Source organism: Balaenoptera borealis (assembly GCF_965194805.1).
Source record: "Balaenoptera borealis genome assembly, chromosome: 16".
Lineage (NCBI taxonomy): Eukaryota > Metazoa > Chordata > Mammalia > Artiodactyla > Balaenopteridae > Balaenoptera > Balaenoptera borealis.
In genome coordinates this window covers 1,869,460-1,890,015 of record NC_138872.1, presented here as the reverse complement: position 1 = coordinate 1,890,015, position 20,556 = coordinate 1,869,460, and the positions used below count along the sequence as shown (strand labels likewise).

Here is a 20,556-nt window from a genome sequence, read left to right as displayed (position 1 = left end):
CACAGGACCAGGAAGGGAGCAAAGGACCCCCTCGCTGGACTGGCAGCCCTGGCAGAAAAGCTCTGCAACGCAATGGACTAAGCTGGAGCCAAGCACTGCACCAGGTAGGAGGCCCCCACTGCCACATCACACACACACACTCCCGCACACACACTCGCACGCCCAAGACCGTCCCGCGCAGGAGCAGAGGCGCACCCCCGCTCGCGGCAGGCCCGCGCAGTGCCCATGACCTCCGCGTCCTGCCAGTGCGACAACTTCCTGGACGCCCAGCTGCGGGGCATGCACGCACCCGCCCGGCGGCGCGGCCACTCACCTGGGGGCAGCTGGAAGTTCTGGATGTTGGTCGGGTTCTGCGGCGGCTGCGGCAGGCGTGGGGCGAGAACCGTGGGCGTCAGCGTGGCCCGGATCCCGCCGGTGGTGGCCGAGGGCGTCCTGGGCAGACTCTGGGTCACCGTGCTGGCCGAGCCCTTGGGCAGCCCGGTGGGGGTACCAGGGGCCGGCGGCGGGAGGCCGGCGGCGGCGGCGGCGGGCAGAGCCCCTTGCATAGTTGGCCCGAGGATCATGCCGGCCCCCGCGCCGGCCGGGCAGCTGGCCGCCAGGGTCTGCGGCGGCGGGGGCGCCGGCTGCAGCGCGGTCTTGGGCGAGTCGGCCTTGGCCACCTGCGCGGGCGCGGCGGCGGGCCCGGGCTGACTGTTGGCGGCGGGCGCCGGGACAGAAGCGGGCGCTGGGGCCGGGGCGGGCGCGGGGGCGGGCGCGGGGGCGGGCGCGGCGCTGCCCCCGTTCTGCGCGGCCGCCGGGGGTCCGGCCGGGGGGCCGGGCGGCCGGGCCAGGCTGGCGGCGGCGGGCGGCGGCGGCGGCGGGGCAGCGGCGGCAGGCGCGGGGGTCGCCGGGGTCGCGGCGGGCGCGGGGGGCGAGGGGGCGCGGGGCGCGGGGGGGGCGCTGAGGAAGGGCGGCGTCTGGATGACAGTGGCGGCGGCGGGCTTGGGCGGCGGCGGCGCGGGCGCGGGCCCGTTGTGGAGCAGGCTGACAGCAGGTGCGGCGGCGGCGCGGAGCGAGTTCCCCAACGCGGCGCTCCCATTCAAAGTTTGCGCGGCGCCGGGGCCGCCGGGCGGGCCGTTGCGGGCGGCGGGCTTGGCGGCGGGCTCGGGCGCGGCCGCTGCCCCCGGCGCGCAGGCCCCGGCCGCGGCGCCCGCCCCGGCCCCGGCGCCGGCCGCGGCGCTCACGCCGGCCTCGAGCGCGCTCAGCTTCGCGGCGGGCCCTGCGGGGACAAGCGGAGCAGCGCAGTGAGGACGCGGGCCCGGCCGGCGGCCGCCCGCGCTCAGGCCGCGCCGCGCTCTACCTGCGGGGGGCGGCTCCGGCGCCGCTGCGGGCGCGCCCTCGGCCGGTACGGCTCCGGCTCCGACATGGTTCCCGAGCGCGCCGGCGGCCGCGGCCCGCGCCTCGGGCGCGCGGGGCGCGAGGTGGTGGTGGTGGGCCGCGCTGGCCGCCAGCTGCGACTCGAGCGAGCCCACCAGGTCGCTCACCACTTTCTCGTCCACCTCGCTGTTGAAGAAGACCTCGTCCAGCAGATCCGAGCCCGCCGCCATCTTTCCTCCTCGGCCCGCCGCCGCCGCCGCTCGGCCGGCGCTGGGCGGGGAGGAGGCTCCGCGCGGGCGGGCGGGCGGGCGGGCGGCCGCGGGGGCGGGCGGGGGGCGGCGCGCGCCGGGCGGGGCGGGGGCGGCGGCCGGGCGGGGGGCGCGGGCGGCCGGGCGGGGGGGAGGGCGGCGGCGGCGCGTTGCGCAGGCGCGGCGGCGCGCCCGCCCCCGCCCGCCGCCCGGCGCCTCGCCATTGGCCGTGGTGCCCCCCGCCCGGCCGCCCGGCGCCCCACGATTGGCCGCGGCGCTCGCCTAAAAGGTGCGGCCAATGGCTGCGAGCGGCAGAGGCCGGTGCGCAGGAGGGCGGCCGGGGCTCGGCGGGCGGGTGGGTAGCTGGTGGCGGGCACGGCGCCCTTGGGCCGGCGGGGACGTGGGGGTCCGGACCGGCGGACGGTCTAGAGGCCGGAGGCCAGGAGGACGAGACGGGCGGGGACCGCGGCCGGGACCTGGTGGGGGCGGCGGCGGTGACTGGCTCTTTGTTTCCGCTCGCTCCAAAATGGCTGCGGGCGGAGCTGACGGGAGAGCCGGGCGGGCAGGCGAGGGAGCCGGGGACGCCGTGCTCCCGGAACCCCAACGCCCCTTATGGAGTCGCCGTCGCCGCCCGCGGGGACCCGGCGCCCCGGGAGGGTGCGGGCTGGGGCCGGGGCCCGAGGCAGGGAGGCGGTTTGGGCGTCGGCGCCATTGCTGCCCGGCGGGCGCGAGACCCGGAGCTCGGCGCACCGGGCGGGGCGAGCGCTGGCCTGCCCCTCGGCCCGGCGCCTCGGTCCGCCCGAGACCCGGCGTCTCGCGCCGTGAGGGCCGCTGCTCGGGCGGCGGGGGCGGGGCGGGGGTCGGCGCCCGGGGCCGCGCCAGGGTGACTCATCTTCTCCGGCGGCGCGGCCCCCGGACACGATTGTCTGTAAATTACTGGGTGAGATGGTGGCGCCGGCCGGGACCAGCAGCTCCCGTAGGGAGCGTCCAGCCTGGAGGTCTTCTTCGGGTCCTTATTTCCCGTTCTATCTTTTTGACGAAGTAAGTTATCTAAAATAACCTTACGAGCACCTTCTCTGTAGAAGGAATTCACGTAAAGTTCTCTCCTGCGTGTTTTCGGGTTTATTCACCGAAAGATGGTATTCTGGGACATGCCTAGTGGTTCTCTTCCCTTTTGGGGGGGGGGGGGAACGCAGAGAGGTGCCTCCGGCCTCGCTCCAGCTGAAGAGCCCGCGCCGCAGTCACACGGACCGCAGCACAATGCGGGAAGCTGTTGACACGTAAATGATCTTTTCTAACCGCCTAACAAAAGAACCCGCCGGCCCCCGCGAGCCCCGCTCACGGGGCAGGTTTAGACAATGGACGCGGCGGTTGGAGCCTGGAAAGGGGCCTCCACGGGCCACAGTGTCAGGGGGAAACCCTGCGAAGAGAGAACCGGGATTTTGCACCCGAACTTGAGTGCCCAGAAGGCAGGAAAGGAAAGGGGTGGGACAAACCTGGGGTGGGGGACCTTGTACCCGGGGTGCCTGCGCGCCATCCCCACCGCTCTTTGAGCCCAGCGGGGGCGGACAGTCTGGTTTTCGAGCAAGAGCAGAATTGTGGAATTACGTGTAAAATCTCATCATCTTTAATGTTGACAACTCATTAGAAAATGTTCAGGTGGGCCAAACAAAAACAAGCTGACTTCGGCCCCGGGTGCGACCTCCATAGTGGGAAACAGAGGTGTACACCGTAGTCTACACTCAAAACACTCAGATCGGGGTCAGGGTAGAAGAGTTAGCAGCCGTGCTACTGGGCAAATCACTGGCTGCCGCGAGACCGTGACCCCCGGGTTCTGAGGCCCGGGGGAGGGGGTCCCCCTCCCGTCCGCCCCTGTAGTTACTCAGATCTTCAGTGAAGGGAGGAGGTGGTGCCATCTCAGGCCCCTCCTGCTTCCCCACAGTGCAGGGACTTCCTGCGTCCTCTGAAGGCCCGCCAGGACCCCTCCAACGCCCCGCGCCGCAGTGGTGCTGACATCACCCCCAGAGTCCTCCGGGGCGCCCTCCAGTCCTGCAGGAAGTGTGGGAGGTGAAGCGTCCGTGCGCCGCCTTCCCCGCCCCACCCCGCTCCGCCCAATTCTCCTTCCAGAGGGGTCGCCCCCAGGGAAGGTGGGAGCTACCGACCGCTTAGGCACTCTCCTGCATCTGGTGCCCTCCAGAGCACGGGCCGCCTGGAGAGCGGGGGTGGGGGCGGAAGCCACGTGGCTCCTCCCCTCCTCCCGATGGGAGGGCGGGGAGACGCTACCAAACTGTTAACCTTGGCCACCCTGGGGACTTGGGGCATTTTCTTTGAATATCGCTCTGTGGTTTTACTTGTTTCAACAAGCAGCTTCCCTGTGACTTCCGTAGTTTGAAACAAAAATCCCAACTAGCATGAAAAGAAAAAAGGGCCTGAAAATGAGTGTAAATATAAACACCAGGTTTAAACAGGGAAAAATGTTTCTTGTTAAGTGAGAACGGCAGAACCCAAAAACAGTACATCCTCGCCACCTACAGCGGTGCAGACGTGCAAGGCCATGAGCAAAAAGGCAGCCTCCCAGGCCGGCAGCTGTGTGGGACTTTAAGGTTTATTAAGCAGTATATTGTCTTTTCAATAAAATGGAGACAGCATCAGACACGCTGTCTTAAATATAAGGATAAACATAACCACGAGTCAATAATTTCAGTGTTGCTCTGGCTGTGTGAAAGATACGCAGTGTTTGTTATACTTCCTATGCTTTTGTTGTCTGCCTGAAATACAACACAACAAAACAATCTCAAAAAAAAGACAGGCAGCTAGATGGCAGCTGGTGGCCCTACCCTGTTCCCAGAGTCTTGGTTCACCAGACTTCCCTGCCCCAGCCGGCAGCTCTCAGCGCTGCAGACTCAGCGGGCTGTGCCGCAGTCAAGAGGGGATCCGTGTCCCAGGATGAACACATAACTGATTGTAAATGCAGGTGCATTCATTTCTTAGGGCCGTTGTAACATTATCACAAACTTGGGGGCTTAAAACAACAGAAACTTATTCTCACAGGTCTAGAAACCAGAAGTCCAAAATCAAGGTGTCAGCAGGGTCACGCTCCCTCTGGAGGTTCCAGGAGGATCCTTCCTGCCTCTTTCAGCTTCTGGTGGCCCCAGGCATTCTTGGCTTGCAGCAGCGTCACCAAATACCTTAATATAAAACTAACAAAAAAGAGCTCAAGACCTATAGACAAAAAATTGTAAAACACGATTGAGAGAAATTACAGAAAAAATAATTACATGGAGGGATATACCACGTTCAAGAATTGGAAGACTCAGTATTGTAAAAATGTCATTTCTCCCCCAACATACTCTACAGATCGATGCAAATGGATTTTAAGATCCCAGGCAGGATCTCTGCACAGAAATGGACAAGCTAGGCTTCCATTGCCAGTATGTAAACTCCTACTGAACTAACCTGCCACAGACGGCACTATGAACTCTGGACAACATAACGCTCACCTGGAGTAGCCAGAGTGAGCACAGGCAGGTGCTGGAGAGGAGAAGCCCTGGAAGAAGAGAACGGCCAGGTGAGCTGCCTGCTTTCACAGCTTCTAGCCTAAGGGCAGGCCATGCCATGCAGGGCAGATAAACACCAACAAAACACCTGCAGTCCTGCTGGCCTGAGAGCCAGGAGATAGAGTTTGGGCAATGACACCCTCTGGAAAGTATTTGGGGGCATCCCAGAAAGGAAGGAGTGAGAGAAGGGGAGACCCAAATTCTGTTTGTAACCTGAGCCTAAATCTCCAGGTGACATTGGAACACAGGCATAGGGTAGACTCCAAGCATCTTGGCTAAGAATAAAAGAACTGAGATGAGATCTGAGCTGCTGTCCAAGGGACAGTACTTGCTGTCTGAGCCCCACCAAGTCATCTTCCATTTGCTAACACAAACACAGAAATAATCAAATCAATGCTCTTTGAGTTAATATAAGAGAATCCAAGGTCAACACAAAATAACACAATATCCAGGACACAGTCTAAAGTTACTAAACAAACAAAGAAAAGGAGAATCTTAGCCATTCTCAAAAAAAAAAAAAAGTATGGGCAATTTATCCCTGATACGACACAGGTGATGGAATTAGCAAAAGAAAATTTTAAAGTAACTATTATAATCACTCATGTAAAGAAAAATATGCTTTTAACGAGTGAAAAGATTTTTTAAAAAATCACAGCAGAGTTGGGACTTCCCTAGTGGTCCAGTGGTTAAGACTCCATGCTTCCACTGGAGGGGGCACAGACTTGATCCCTGGTTGGGGAACTAGGATCCCGCATGCCATATGGCATGGCCAAAATAAATAAATAAACAAATAAATAAATAAATCACAGCAGGGAACTGGAAAATATATCTTAAAAAGGAAATTCTAGAACTGAAAGTTAAAATTTCCTAAACATAAAGTTAACTGAATGGGCCAAACAGAAGAGTGGAATGACAGAGGAAAAAAAATCAGTGAACTTGCAGGTATATCAATAGAATTTATTCAGTCTGAAAAGGAAGGAGTGGGGAATAAATAAAAAGAGCATAAGGGATCTCTGGTATAGAATCAAAATGTTGACATCTGTGCAATTAAAACCACGAAAAGGGAGGAAAGAATAGGGCAGGAAAGAGTATTTGAAGAGTATTTGAAGACATAATTTACAGAATTTTCTATATTTGGTGAAAGGCATAAATTTACATGCTTGAAGAATTCGACAATCCCCAACTAAGATAAACTCAAAGAAAACTATGCACAGGCACAGCATAGTCAAACTGTTGGAAGCTGGGTGTAAAGAGAAAAATCTTATGAGTAGCTGCAGGAGAACAACACATCTCATGCAAGGAACAATGAAGTGACACTGCTGACTTCTCATCGGAAGCTATGGAGGCCAGAAGAAAGTGGACCAACACCTTTCAGTATTGAAAGAAAGTCCGTGAACCCTTTTGCAGAATGTCAAACTTTCAAACTATCTTTCCAGAATGAGGGTAAATAAAGATATTTTGCTATACAAGAAAATTAAGAGAATTCATCACCAGCAGACCTAAACTACAAGAAATGCTAAAGGAAATTCTTCAGACTGAAGGAAAATGATACCAGATAGAAACTTGGTCGTCGGGAAAGAATGAAGAGCATCAGAAATGGTAAATACCTGAACAAATATAAAAGAATATTTTTCCTCTTCATTTCTCTAAAATACATGTCTATTTAAAGCAAAATTATAACATTGAATGGTGGGGGGGTTTACTGCATTTAAATATACTATAGCAAATCTATAGCAAAAAATGGACCTATGACATTGAAAGTGTTCTACATTTTGGGACTTCCCTGGTGGCACAGTGGTTAAGAATCCACCTGCCAATGCCGGGGACATGGGTTCGATCCCTGGTCCAGGAAGATCCTACATGCTGCGGAGCAACTAAGCCCGTGCACCATAACTACTGAGCCTGTGCTCTAGAGCCCGCGAGCCACAACTACTGAAGCCTGTGTGCCTAGAGCCCGTGCTCCGCAACAAGAGAAGCCACCGCAATGAGAAGCCCACGCACCGCAACGAAGAGTAGCCCCCACTCGCCGCAACTAGAGAAAGTCCACGCACGGCAATGAAGACCCAACGCAGCCAAAAATAAATAAATAAACAAATAAATTTTTAAAAAAAAACCTTTCCCAAATTCAGGCCAATATGCATTTTGACAGTCATATTTTATCAAAATGGGTTGTGCCATTCAGAAACTGTTTGCAAAATGAACATCCTGCCCCAAGAACCCACATGCTATTTTTTTTAAAGCTTATAGAGCGGAAGGATAGCCCAGCTCTAGAGAGAAAAAGGTTGAATCTTCTCATGAGGAGCCTGACGCCCCGCTGGCCCTCCGTGATAAACCTGAGTGGCATGAGAAAAACCAAAGCATGAACTTGAAACATGAAAGACATGACCCAGAGACCAGGAGGGAAGGCGCGCCCCAGGCTGTGGACTCACAGCTCACCAGAACCAAGTCGACTTGATCCATCTGCCAGAAACCATAGAGCGTTGGTTCTCACCAGCTTCAGGCCTCAGTGCTGGCCGCTGCCCTGGGGCCCAAGGCTCTCCAGGAAAAGACTGGAAAGGTGATGGGGACCTTGGAGTTTCCTTCTCCTCTGTGCTTTTTCTGCAATTTATTTTCTTAAATGGATGTGTTGTTCTTTTATCATTTAAAAAAAGAGAAGCACTGCTTGATTTTTCATCTCTTAACTTGTTCTTGAGGGAAAATACACACACTGGAAAGTGCACAACTCAGTGAATTTTCACAAACGAAACACACCCAGGTCACCAGCACCAGATCAAGGAGCAGAATGTGCCCAGCACCCCAGAGACACCCCACCCAGCCACCCCTCCCCCAAGTGACCGCCACCTGACTTCTAATATCATGCATTCCTGTAGCCAGGTTGGTGACTTGAGGTAAATGGAATTATACAGACTTCTGTCTTTTGTTTCCCCAGTGTTTTATTTTGTGTGTGTGTGTGTTGGGGGTGTGGGGGGTTAATATTTTTTATTGTGGTAAAATTCTCATAACATAAAAGTCACCATTTCAACCTTGTTACAGTGTACAACTTCGTGGCATTCACAATGTTGTGCAACTATCAGCCTTACCTAGTTCCAGAACGTTTTCCTCACCTGAAAGGAAAACTGTAAGCAGTCAGTCCCTACCCTCCTATTTCCTCAGCCCCTGGCAACCACTAATCCACATTCTGTCCCTATGGATTTACCTATTCTGGACATTTCACATAAATAGGATCATGCAATATGTGTCTTCCCTTTGTGTCTGTCTTCCTTCACTCAGCATCGTTTTTTTAAAAAAATGTTTTATTTTATTAATTTTTAGGCTGTGCCATGCGGCAGGCAGGCTCCTAGTTCCCCAGCCAGGGATCGAACCAATACCCCCTGCAGTGGAAGCAGGGAGTCTTAACCACTGGACCGCCAGGGAAGTCCCTACTCAGCATCTTGTTTTTGAGGTTCACCCACATGGTATCCTGTGTCAGTGCTTCATTCCCTTTTGTGACTGAACAATATTCCATTACATGGATGGATCACGTTTTGTTTATCCATCCATCCATTGGTGGACAGTTGGGTTGTTTCCATTTTTGGAATAGTACTGCTGTGAAGATGCACACACAAGGTTTTGTGTGGACATATGTTTGCATTTCTCTTGGGTATACTCCTTGGAGTAGAATTGCTGGGTCACGTGGTGAGTCCACTTTTAACTAACCGAGGAACTGGGTTCTCCTGTGCGTGGATTCTCTCCCTCAGCGGTAGGTGAGGCTCATCTGTCTTGTTGCCACCCTGCAGAGGGTCCACGCTCACTGCTGCAGGATCCATGGTTGGACACACCCAGCTACGTATCCACTCTTCAGATGGTGGGCACTGGGGGCTCCAGTTTGGGGCTGTTATGAAGAGTGCTGCTCTGAACGTTCCCTACTTGACTTTTGGTGACACAAACATTTCTTTGGGAATACAGCTAACAGCGGACTGGGCTGGCAATTAGGCGAGAAAATGAAACAAAAGACATCCAGATTGGAAGGAAGAAGGAAAACTATTTGCAGATGATGTGATCTTGTAGACAGAAACTTCTAAAGACACAACTAGAAAACTATTAGAACTAGTAAACAAGTTCAGCAAGGTTGCAGGACAAGATCAATATACAAAAAATCAGTTGTATTTCTATACAGAAGCAATGAACAAAACAAAAATGAAAGTAAGTAAGCAATCCCATGAATATTTATGAGTAAATTAACAAAAGAAGTGCAAAACATATATTCTGAAAACTACAATACATTGTTGAAAAATTAAAGAGGACCTAAATAAATGGGAAAATATCCCATGTTCAGGGATTGGAAGACTGAATATCATTAAGATGGTGGTACTCCCCACATTGATTTTCATTTGCGTTTCCCTGATACCACTTGTATATCAGACTCAATACAATCCTTATCAAACTCCCAGGTGGCTTCTTTGTGGAAATTGACAAATGAATCCTTAAATTCATATGGAAATTCAAGAGATTCAGAATAGCCAAAACAATCTTGGAAAAGAAGAACAAAGTTGGAGCACTCACACTTCCCAATTTCAAACTTACTACAAAACTACAGTAATCAAGACAGAGCAGTACTGGCATATGGAGAGTTACATAGACCAGCTGGAGTAGAATAGAGAGCCCAGAAATAAACCCTCACACGTATGGTCAAATGATTTTTCAGAAGGGTGCCATGATGATTCAATGACGAAAGGACAGGTTTTTCAACAAATCATGCTGGGAAAACTGGATACCCACATGGAAAGGAAAGAAGCTAGATCCCTCTCTCACACTAGGCACAAAAATTAACTCAAAATTGATCAAAGACCTAAATGTGAGGGCAAAAGCTGTAAAACTTTTAGAAGAAAATATACATATAGACCTTGGATTAGGTGATGGCTCTTTTGATATGACACCAAAAGCATAAGCAACAACAGCAAAAAAGATAAATCCGACATCCTCAAAATTTTAAACTTTTGTGCTTCAGAAGACATCAAGAAAATGAAAAAACCGACAGAGAGGAAGAAAAAGTTCAAATCACACTTAGAAGAGACTTGTATCTAGAATATATGAAGAACTATCACAACTCAATAATAAAAAGAGAAATAACCCAATTTAAAAATGGACAAAGGATATGAATAGACATTTCTCCAAAGGAGATATACAAATGACCGATAAGAACATGAAAAGATGCTCAACATCTGGGTGGGGCCCAGTTTCGCAGAAAAGGGCCAGGACCATGCCAGTCACCCAGAGGGAGTATGATACTCTCCACAAAACAGCCCAAGGTGACAGTGCTGAGGGCTCTCCGCGGAAGGGATGGATTCCACGAACACTGACACCGTCTCTGTGCAGATGCGGAGATGTGCTGCTCAGAGCCCCTCCAGGAAAGGACCACGGCCCAGCTGCAAGAAGCAGGGTGACCTGACTGGGAGCCTCCAGCCATTAGCTTCAAGCCCAGGTCACACTCTTCTCGGGTGATCCCCGCGACTGCCAGCAAGGCGGTAGGTGGGATGAGGACACCTATTTCTGCTCAGCGTGGGACCCCTCCAATGGGCAGATGCACCGGAGCTGCCCGCTGGGCTGGCACATCGCGGTCCATGGTCCCTCCTGCCCGATCCTGCTGCCTCCCTTTTCCCCCTTGAAGGTGTTTCTTCCCAAGAGACCTCCGCCTCAGCATCTACTTCCTGGAGAACAAGCTGGGACTCGGAGTGGAGCAGTCCAAGAAAGCAGGCAGCAGGATGGAGCTGCAGACCGGACCACTCACCACCAGGGCAGTGAGGGAAGCCCATCCCTGGCCCGGGGCCTAACTGCTAACACTTTCCCTGGGGATGACTTGGGGGACGGAACTGGTAGCAGGGGCTGCACTGGCCAGCAGTCTGCCCCGTGTCATGATCCAAACTGATTTGGTTGCTTGAAAGGTAGAGGAGCGGGGGTGGGGGGTAGGGGGAAGATGGAACCGGAGGGTCGTTGACTAAGTCGCACTGACTTAGAGACGATAATGACAAGCTGAGGGCAGTTAAACAATTGAGAGCCATGTGTGGGAGCCAGCAGTCTCATTAGCAGCTTCAAAGAAACTCAGGCGGTAAAGCAGAAAAAACTCAAGCTCACATTCAGACATGGTGGCCAGAGTGGCTGAACATCACAGATGGTTGATTGCTCAGCCGAGGCAGGACTGCTACGCCGATGTCAGGACCCTGCTTGGGACCCCTGGGGACCCCAGGGGGTGGAGACCTGAGTGTGTGCATGCAGAAGGTGATTCCTCAGAGGACTTTAGCCACCTGAGCCTGCAGACGTGGCCCCCCCTCCCCAGCTAGAGCCAGCCGGCCCCGGGGGAGACGATACAGAAGTCTCTCCCGCATAAGGCAACAGGTGACTGTCCGCACACCCTCTCTGGGCCACCAGGCCTGTCAGAATTAAGTTACAGTGTAGGCTGCAAGGCTCGGCCAGCACATGTTGCCAAGACCGGTGGGGCTGGATTCTGAGGGCGCTCCTGGCGCTGTGGTGACTCTTACCGTGAATGGACAGAGCAGCACCCCAGCCCGAGAGGGTCCAGTAACCAGGGGCTCAGACCCTCCTGAACGAGGACATGGCTCCCACTCCAGGAAGGCCCCCGAGATCTGCAGAGGTGACAGCTGAGGAGGGCTGTAGGCTGGAGAGTGGAGGGGCCCCGAGACCCGCTGCAGCGGCGGGGCCTCGCCCACCTCCCTCCCTCCCTCCCTCCCTCTTCTAAGTCTCCCCCAGGAAGAGAGGCTGGGGTACCCCTGGAGGAGCCCCCCACGTGCAAGGGAGGGAACCTGTGGGCACAAGGGGTGGGCTGTGGTCACACAGATCTCCCTTCCAAAAGAGACTCACTGCCCAGCACAGGAGCGGGGCTAGCGGACTGCCCGCAGCCATTAGAGGCTTAGGGTCCGCCTCAGATTTCACTGAGGTGGTGCCCTTCTCAGGGTGGCCCCAGTCAGCCCGAGCAAGGCCGTGGTCCGAAGGCCTGGCCATTTCTGCCCCACGTGAGACTCCTCCCCTGGACCCCAGAGCTCCTGCTCGGCAGGCAGACCTGGTCAGGTCCCAGCCCAAGCTGACTTCCTCCACTCTTCCCCTCACAGGTGTTACCCCCCTTAAACCCTTTGTACCCTTACTTGTCTCAGCACTTTCTTCCTAGAGACTCTCGCACTTGGCCTTTATGTGATGACAAGCAGGACGGCCAGGGAGGGTTGGTTTATTAGCTCAGCAAATATTTGGGGAGGATGTGTAATAGCATGCTGGAGGCCAGGGAGTCCCCAACCTGCGTTTGCACCTGGCTCTGCTAGGATGCTAGGTACGTTCCTTACCTGCCCTCATCCTCGTCCTCCTGTCTGTAAAATGGGATGATTACAGAGCCCCACCCAGAGCGCTGCTTCAAACGTCAGACGTGTGCGTGTAAACGGCTCAGCACGACGCCCAGGACACACTCAGCTGTGAATTTCACTTGCTGTTCTTGTTTTTTCTCTGAGCACTCCTTCAAGGTGTTTGCTGCCTGGGCCTTATTTTTCTCTGCAGAAATTAGAATGCATAGTCTGCATTCTACAAGCATACCTTGTTTTATTATGCTTTGCTTTATTGCACTTTGCAGATATTGCATTTTTCACAAACAAGTTTTGTGGGAACCCTGCATTTAGCAAGTCTATCAGCACCATTTTTCCAACAGCATTATTTTAAAATTAAGGTACGTACAATGTTTTTCAGACACAATGCCACTGCACACTTAATAGACTACAGCGTAAAAATAACTTTTATACGCACTGGGAAACCAAAAAAATTCATGACTCACTTTATTGTGATATCCGCTTTATTGCGGTGGTCTGGAACGGAACCCACAACATCTCTGAGGTCTGCTTGTATCAGGGCAGGGATGGTGACCACAGGCCTGAAGACCTGGAGCTGTAAGGTCTGGGGACTCCAGGCTGAAGGCCTGCGTCTCCTGTGCTACATCAGCGGTCCCCAACCTTTTTGGCACCAGGGACCGGTTTCATGGAAGACAATTTTTCCACGGACGGCAGGGGATGGGGGGATGGCTCAGGCGGTAACGCGAGCGATGGGGAGTGATGGGGGGCGGCAGATGAAGCCTCACTCACTCGCCCGCCGCTCACCTCCCGCTGTGCGGCCTGGTTCCTGACAGGCGCGGACCGGTACTGGTCCACGGCCCGGGGGTCGGGGACCCCTGTGCTACATGACTGACTGGGATAAAAGGCTGGCTGCTTGTGCAGTAGCCCCAGCACAGCTTTCCCAGGAGCAGGCCGCCAGTCCTCTCCCGAGGCCTGTGGTAAAAGAAACCTCTATCTGCCCTGCTCATCTGAGTACGGAAGTCGGCCCCTTGGGTGACTGCTGACAGAGCACGTGGACGCCTGGTGCCAAGGCGCTCCTCTGAGCAGGGAAGTGCCTTTCATCTCCAAATGAAGGAACAGCCCTGCTGAGACGTGGACACCCTGTCCCCAGACAGCATCAGACGAAGACCAGGCTCCCCTCACACGTTGCTGTGGGAATATAAAGACGTGCAGCCACTTTGGAAAACCGTCTGGTGGTTTCTCACAATGTTAAACATAGACTCACCATATGAGCAGGCAATTCTACTCCGAGGTATATACCGGGGGAAATGAAAACATACATCCACACAAAGCCTTGTACACAATGTTTACAGCAGCATTATTCATAGTAGCTGAAAGGTGGAAACAAACCAAATGTCCATCAACCGATGAACACGTAAACACCAGCATACAACAGAATGTTATTCAGCTACAGAAAGAAACAAAGTACTCATACATGCTGCAACCTGGATGAGCCTTGAAAACATTCATAAACGTATGCATAGTGAAAGGAGCCAGTCACAAAAGACCACGTAGTGTATGATTCCATGAATGGGAAATGTCCAGAACAGGCAAATCCATCGTGGTTACCTGGGCCTTGGGGGACAGGGCGGTGGGGAGTGACCGCTAGTGGCTCTAGGGTTTCGGGAGTTGTGATTGGAATGTTCTGGAATTACACAGTGGTGATGGCTGCACAATTCTGTGACTACCCTAAACACCACTGAGCTGAACACCTTAAATGGGTGAATGTTATGGTATGTAAATAATACCTCAATAATGTTGCTAAGTAAACAAATAAATGAACGAATAAGCGTGAGTTCAGTCCAGCCCAGCGCGGAGAGAGATCAGACTCGGCACTGCTGGCCCCGAGATTCCAGGGAGCGTGGTAAATGCCATTTGTGAAAACACGTCCCCGAACCCAGGGAGACTCCCAAAGCAAAGGTGGTTCTCATGTTTGCTGCTTGGGAAAGACAAATATGTACTTCTGGAGGTCTGCGATCGCTTGTATGAGCAACACGAGCCATGGCAATGTGTTTTTGGTGCCGTCCGCCCCGTCCAGCTGCTGAAACCTCCTGGAAAATCTGGAAGCAGCTCTGGACTGAGGCATCTTCCTGGAGGAGAGCCCGCTTCTCAGCCCGGCCCGCATGCTGCCCCTTCTGCCACACACGCCCCCGCCCGTCCGAGGGCGTCCGCATCACGACAAGCATCTGCCTCGGTGCCCAGGCTTGGCCACCGAGCCTTTGCGTTCGGGGGGTTAAGGCAGCCACAGAAGGGAAGGTGTATGGTGTTCACAGGTGGACCTTCACACTTGCAAAAACACCCATGTGCCCGGCAGGGTGCTTTCCAGCCACACTCCAGCCTCTCGCCAGGTGAGAATGTCAGTTCGCAGACGAGGGGCCCTCACGTTGGCTCCCGAGCACTGCCAGGGGACCACAGGCTTTGGGAGGGCTGGATTGTCTCTACCACTTCTTTATTTTATTTTTTTAATTTTAATATTTAAAATATTAAATATTTAATATTTAATATGCGGATCTTCGTTGCCACGTGCAGGGTCTTTTAGTTGCAGCATGCGGACTTTTAGTTGTGACATGCGGGATCTAGTTCCCTGACCAGGGATCGAACCTGGGCCCCCTGCGTTGGGAATGTGGAGTCTTAACCACTGGACCACCAGGAAAGTCCCCCACTCCTTTATTTACACGACTCCATTCCTGGGGGCTGCGGTTCTGCCAGGCCGGCGCTCGTGCACCATCAGGCAGGTGCAAAGACAAGCGCCCAGCCTTGGAGCTGACTTGGAGTTCACATCCTAGGATGCTCCCTGGATAGGCCTTTGGGTTACTGGGGCAACTCCCTGGGACGCATCCTGCATCCTTTGCATGGGGTCAAGAGAGGACAAGGTGAAGGAACTCTCCCCGCAGCGCCCAGCTGCAGCCTCAGGACAGTCTGCAGCTGGGGCACCTGTACAGCGTGCGTTCCTTGAAGGAAGAAGCCGCATCTGGTATCTCCCCCGCGGCTGAGCAGGGAGCACCACGAGGCAGGGTGTCCGGGTCAGCAGCCTGAGACTCAGATCAGAATCCCAGGTTGGCCACTCAGTGGCCGTGTGACCCTGGCTGAGCATCTAGCCCAGGCTGGTCTCCTCACCCTTAGGCCCCGGGGGGCCGCCATCCTCACCTCTAACAGCCTGTGTACGTTGCGGGGGCCTGTGACTCTGTACAGGGCATTTGTTCTCTGTGTGTCTTTCCCTCGTGGCCCTGTCTGTGCGGCCACGGTCTGCTCACGTGCGGTGCCCAGGCTGACCCAGTCTCCTGCTAGAGGTCACGGGTCGTGGGGGTCTCCAGCTCTGCTGTGAAAACGCTCCAGTGAGCGTCTGCTGCCAAAGAGATACGCGCATCACCATTGGGCCCTTAGAGGGATCTTCTGTCGATAAATATAAACGACCCCGACTGTGCGGGTAGTGCGCTCAGGGGAACACAGGGGGCCCTACAGTCCCCTTCCCCACTGCCCACCCCCCTTTTCCGACCTCCTCTCGGGACCCACCAGGAGGCAAGGTGCGGGCGGCTGGCACGGAACGCTGGCAGAGCCCCTGTCCGGGGCCCTCTCGTGGCCCCCTTCAAGGTGAGCCAAACAGCGATGGTGCACCTGCCTCGTGCCAAGCTCTGCGCTAGAACCCGAGGCCAGCGTGGAAGCTCTTAGGGTGTGAGGGCAGGTCACCCTGAGCCGCTGGCCTCCCCGTCACCGTGGCTGACGGCACCCTGCCCCAGGAGAAGCTGGCCGGAGGAGACGCCCAGGGCACATAGCAGACGGGGAGGCGGGAGGAACCAGGAGCGGCCCCCACGTGCTCTGCCTCTGGGCAGTTTCCTTCTCCCCTTTGAAACCTGTCTTGTCCCACTTCTGCTCTCAGCAGCCACCCCTGCCGGTCTGGCGCAGGGGAGCCAAACCCTCACCACTGACTCTCTGACCCGGACACCTCTTCTTCCCTAAATGAGGCGGTGAGGGAGCCCAGGCAGAGGGAAGGGGTGAGGAGGGCCTTGTGGGATGGGTGAGGGTGGGCCCAGCTGGGGATGCTCAGGGCCCAGGGGACCGAAGCCTCCCTCAACCCTCCCTGTGTGCGTGGTAGGCCCCGGTTGCTAGCTACCTTTCCTATCACCCTGCTCAGGGAGGCCCCACACATGCAAGCGGACGCTGGTGACCCAGGATGAGGGGTTACGAGGGTCCCTCCCACACGCTGGCCTGGTGCAAACAGCTCGCTTGCACCTTCCATCCTCACAGCACGAGGCACAACCTGGGCCCCACTTTTCATGCTAGAGGCACAGCCAGGAGGCTCTGGGGCCAGGATGCCAGCCACGTCTGCCTGACCGGCCCTGGGTGGTGAAGGTGGCTAAGGGGTCCCAGGAATGTGCACCCTAAGCTGTTCCTGAGCTCTTAAAGCCCTCAGTATCGAGGGGCTTAATCGTCACCAGAAGAGGAAAGCCGACTGGCCCATCCATCTTCCTGTTCCCAGGATGTTCTCTAAGTGTTTCCTCTCTGTATTTCTGAAGGGCCACCATGTTAGAATCTGACACTTGGGGACCTAGTGTCTGGGGCTGCCAGAGTCCCATCAACTTGGCTTACCTCTCCCACCCAGCCGGGCCTGGAAAGGTGGGCCGAGGCTGCTCAGCTGGGTCTGGGTCCTAACGCACTCCTGTTTACTCCCCACAGCACGCCTCATCACCGGAAGGCTCAGCTGGGTGGGCGGCCGGGCGGGGGGAGGCGAGGAGCGGAGGTAGGGAAGGGGGAGGGGGAGAAGAGGGAGACAGAAAAGGAAGGAAGGGGTAAAGGAGAAGGGCGAGGAGAGGAGGGGGGTCCAAAGATGCATGAACCTCAAGCCAGCGGTGCTCACGGAGCCTCCAGGGAAAACAGCCCTGCAGGCCCAGGGGACGGGGATGGATTCCCACTGGATTCACAGAGAGCAGAGACCTCGGGGAGAATTCCTGGCTGTGTGGGATCAACCCTGCTTTTCTTGTCTTTACTCCCTGACCACAGAGGCCCTGAACACAGCCGCCCGGGCCTCCCAGCCCTGTGACCTGCCTGAACGGCTCCTGGTACGGGTCACCTTCAAAGCCAGCCTTGCCCTTGGCGCCCAGCCCGACTGTAACCCTCAGCTTCCTCCTGGCTCCTCGCTCTCTCCGGGCAAAGGCTCCCTCCTAGCGGGTGGACATCCGCCCCTCTTGTGCGTTAGGGCCCGAAGGAGAGGAGGGGACAGGCAAGGTCCCACCCTGCTGGCACACCCCCTGCTTCAGACCCCAGACTCGATTTCTGTTTTATCTGTGTCCACCTATCTGTTACTAATACCTCTTTGAATCAACTCACCTGTTTTGTTTTGCTCCTACTAAGCAATGATACCTGTGAAATCAGTGGCTGGGCCCATCATTCTTTCTCAGGTTCACATCAGTCACAAAGTGGCCTTCTGTGGCCACGTGCCCCTCACCTGCCACAGGACACGGGCTGCGATGGAACCCCAGGCCGGGTCCTGGGTCCTTATCTTCACACCTGTCCTTAATAAGGGACGCTGTCCTCTGAACACACAGGGCTTGGTACGTGGCTCATGGGTACAGTGGAAAGCCGGCCAGCTGCTTCTGTGGTCCTCTGCAGGGACCACCGTCTCCCATGCACGAGCCCCTAGCGCCTCTCAAAAGCCCATCACAGGCATTATCTTCTGGGGTCCTCACATCCAGCAGTGAGATGGGCAGGACAGCTGTCTTCTCAATCTGGCAAAAGGAGAAACTGAGGCAGGGAGTCCAACCTGCCCAGGGTTTTTCGGCTTCTCAGCTCCCCTCTCTACATCCCCAGGCTCAGGAGTCTAAGGCTTGGTGATGACCGAGCGGGTGGGCACTGTGGACAGCTGTTTAGGGTGGAGCTGCTGTTCAGGGAGGGGTGTGCCCTCGCACGGAGAACAGACCACACCAATGGACTCCCGGGCCAAGTTGAGGCTCCACACAACTGCTCCCCCTCTCAGACCTTTCACAAGTGCCCTCCACTTTGGGCAGGACACCAAGGAATGAGTGGCAGGGCCAGCCTTCCTGGACCTGTGCACCACGTATATTTTTAGCCTCTGCCCTGCCCGGGCATTTGCAGTGACTGATGTCCTCAGGGAACCACCCAGCTGTACACCCGGGGGCCCAGTGGGCTCTCAGAGGTCTCCGGGAACTGCCCCCTGCCCTGATCCTGGAGCTCAGGACCCAGCTCCCCCTTCCAAGGTAGAATCGGCTCCAGTTGGTGAGGAGCGCGTCCCCACATCCAGCACACACAGAAGATTGTGGCGAGAGTTCCGAGGCACAAAACCTGTGACCTTAGGCAAGTCGTGTTCTGGACCTGGGAAGTGGTGGTGGGGGGCGGGGAAGAACTCTGCTGTACAGGGGGACCACAAGGCCAGATGGTCGCTGAGGTGGTCAGGAGACCTGGGGTGGCAACAACGCCACACAGGTGCACCCTGGGGAAGACTGCGTTGTGCTGAGGGAGAGTCTGTCTCCTGTCCAAGGGCAGGATGCCCCGATGCCTGGAGACCTCTCTGACTGGAGCTGGGCTAACCCTGGGGCCGCGCTGTCCGCCCTCTCCTCACCAACGCGATTCTCCAGGAGCAGAGATGCACTGGTAAATCTCGGCAGATATATTTAGAAGACTTTTCCATCTTCTCGTCTGCTCCTTCTGTGCTCCCTTTTCTCCAACCCAATACTGTTCTCTTACTGTTGCCAGGTGCTGGTGGAATGGGGGGATTCACAAAGGGCAGGCGGGGCAGCTGTCCTGTGCTGGGTCTCAGTTTCCTCTGTAAAATGGGGAGTCAGGGCCTATGTGCAGGTTGCCGTAAGGTGTTCTCTGCAGCGGCTTTCATTTTTCGTCTGGCACTTATTGTAAGAAATACACTTTGCATCTTGATCAAGTACCCACTTAAATACGTGTAAGTGAAATAAATGCTTCACAGAGCAAGAGCACTCACTGTGAGATGCCCTCTCTCATTGTTTCATTTTTATAAAATGCTGGTCACCACTCACCAAGTTTTTTTCAGGACCTAATACTAGTCGTTGATCTGAGGTCAAGAGGGAGAGACAGGCAGAAAGCAAGCGCAGACATAATCACCAATCGAGCAAAGGGCTGTGCAGGCAAGAAGGGGGTCTGGCGAACAGGAGGGGGCGGCCCGTTTCTCCACAGCGAGGCCTCCGAGCCGGAGCCGGGCAAAGCGGCAAGCAGGCCAGGTCAGGCGGGTCTCGGAGGCCCTGGTGGCCGGCTGGGATTTATTTTAAGGGACGCGGAACGCCACCGCAGGTTTGGGGGGAGGGGCGGATTAAAAGAGAAGATGCGCTCAGCACCTTATATTTAGCGGCTGACCCGCCGGAAGCGCTCGTTACCCGCAGTTACTACTGCGCCCAACGCGCGGAGCGCGGCGCCCACCTTCACCTCCTGGGCTGTGACCCTGGTCCCCCGCATTCGCCCCCGGGAAGACCACCCCCCACCCTCCGTCTTCACTCCGCGAGCAATGACCCCGGCCCGGCCCCCTGCCTTCTACCCCGGGGAAGAAACCTCCCGGCCCCACACCTTCACCCCACGGGCAGTGACCCCGGCCCCCCCCGGTCACTCTCCGGGGAAGGGACCCCCAGCCTTTGCCCCTGGGGAAGGTGACAGTGGGGCGCATCCCAGCCTTCCGGCCCAGGACGGGGGAAAGCGTCTGGCACGCTGCTGTAGAGGGGAAACTGAGACCGGGGAACACGATCCACAGGTTCCCCGCACCCAGGTCCTGAAAAGGGCGGCACGCGCGGCGGGCGGAGCTTTGGCGCCCCGCCCACTCCCTCACACGTGCGCCCCGCCCCTCCCGCGCACGCGCGCTCCGCCCCGGACGATTCCCACCCCTCCTCCAGGCCCGCCCGCCGGGTCTCGTGCTCCCACCCCGCGCGGGGCCCGCCGGGAGCCAGCCGAGAAGTGGGGCGGAGAGCAGGGGAAAGCCCGCCGGGGCAGGCGGCGCTCGCTACGCAGGCGCGGAGCGCGGGCCCGCCCCCAGGCCGACAGCGCGGCCATATTTAAAGGGAG

General features: G+C 56.1%; 1 protein-coding gene and 2 long non-coding RNA genes across 12 annotated transcripts in view; all 3 read right to left on the bottom strand.

Annotated features, from left to right (window-relative positions):
• Window positions 1–1,667, bottom strand: part of TAF4 (TATA-box binding protein associated factor 4) — a 69,600-nt gene extending 67,933 nt beyond the window's left edge. The window contains exons 1-2 of one of the 3 annotated variants that reach the window (XR_014235734.1): window positions 1,340–1,667; window positions 314–1,258 (exon numbers count right to left, since the gene is read on the bottom strand). Coding sequence is in view for 2 of the 3 variants with exons in the window: in XM_082360281.1 (XP_082216407.1) it covers window positions 314–1,586 (1,273 nt within the window). In the remaining variant the exon portion in view is untranslated. Of the gene's footprint in view, window positions 1–313 lie in introns of all 3 variants that reach the window. The other 2 variants (XM_082360282.1, XM_082360281.1) reach the window with 2 other exon arrangements.
• Window positions 1,668–3,215: 1,548 nt separating this feature from the next.
• LOC309613233 lies at window positions 3,216–4,800 on the bottom strand. Its single transcript, XR_014235599.1, has 2 exons — window positions 3,767–4,800; window positions 3,216–3,653 (listed from the first exon to the last, which is right to left on the bottom strand). It is a non-coding gene; the product is annotated as an uncharacterized lncRNA (long non-coding RNA).
• A 4,482-nt stretch (window positions 4,801–9,282) lies between these two features.
• Window positions 9,283–20,423, bottom strand: LOC309613231. 8 transcript variants are annotated; one of them, XR_014235591.1, is made up of 3 exons: window positions 17,848–20,423; window positions 12,969–15,865; window positions 9,283–12,691 (listed from the first exon to the last, which is right to left on the bottom strand). It is a non-coding gene; the product is annotated as an uncharacterized lncRNA (long non-coding RNA). The 8 variants fall into 8 exon arrangements; XR_014235592.1 differs by lacking the exon at window positions 9,283–12,691 and adding an exon at window positions 17,110–17,221 and having other exon boundaries at window positions 12,953–15,868; XR_014235593.1 differs by lacking the exon at window positions 9,283–12,691 and adding an exon at window positions 17,110–17,221 and having other exon boundaries at window positions 12,953–15,865.
• Between the last annotated feature and the right edge of the window lie 133 nt (window positions 20,424–20,556).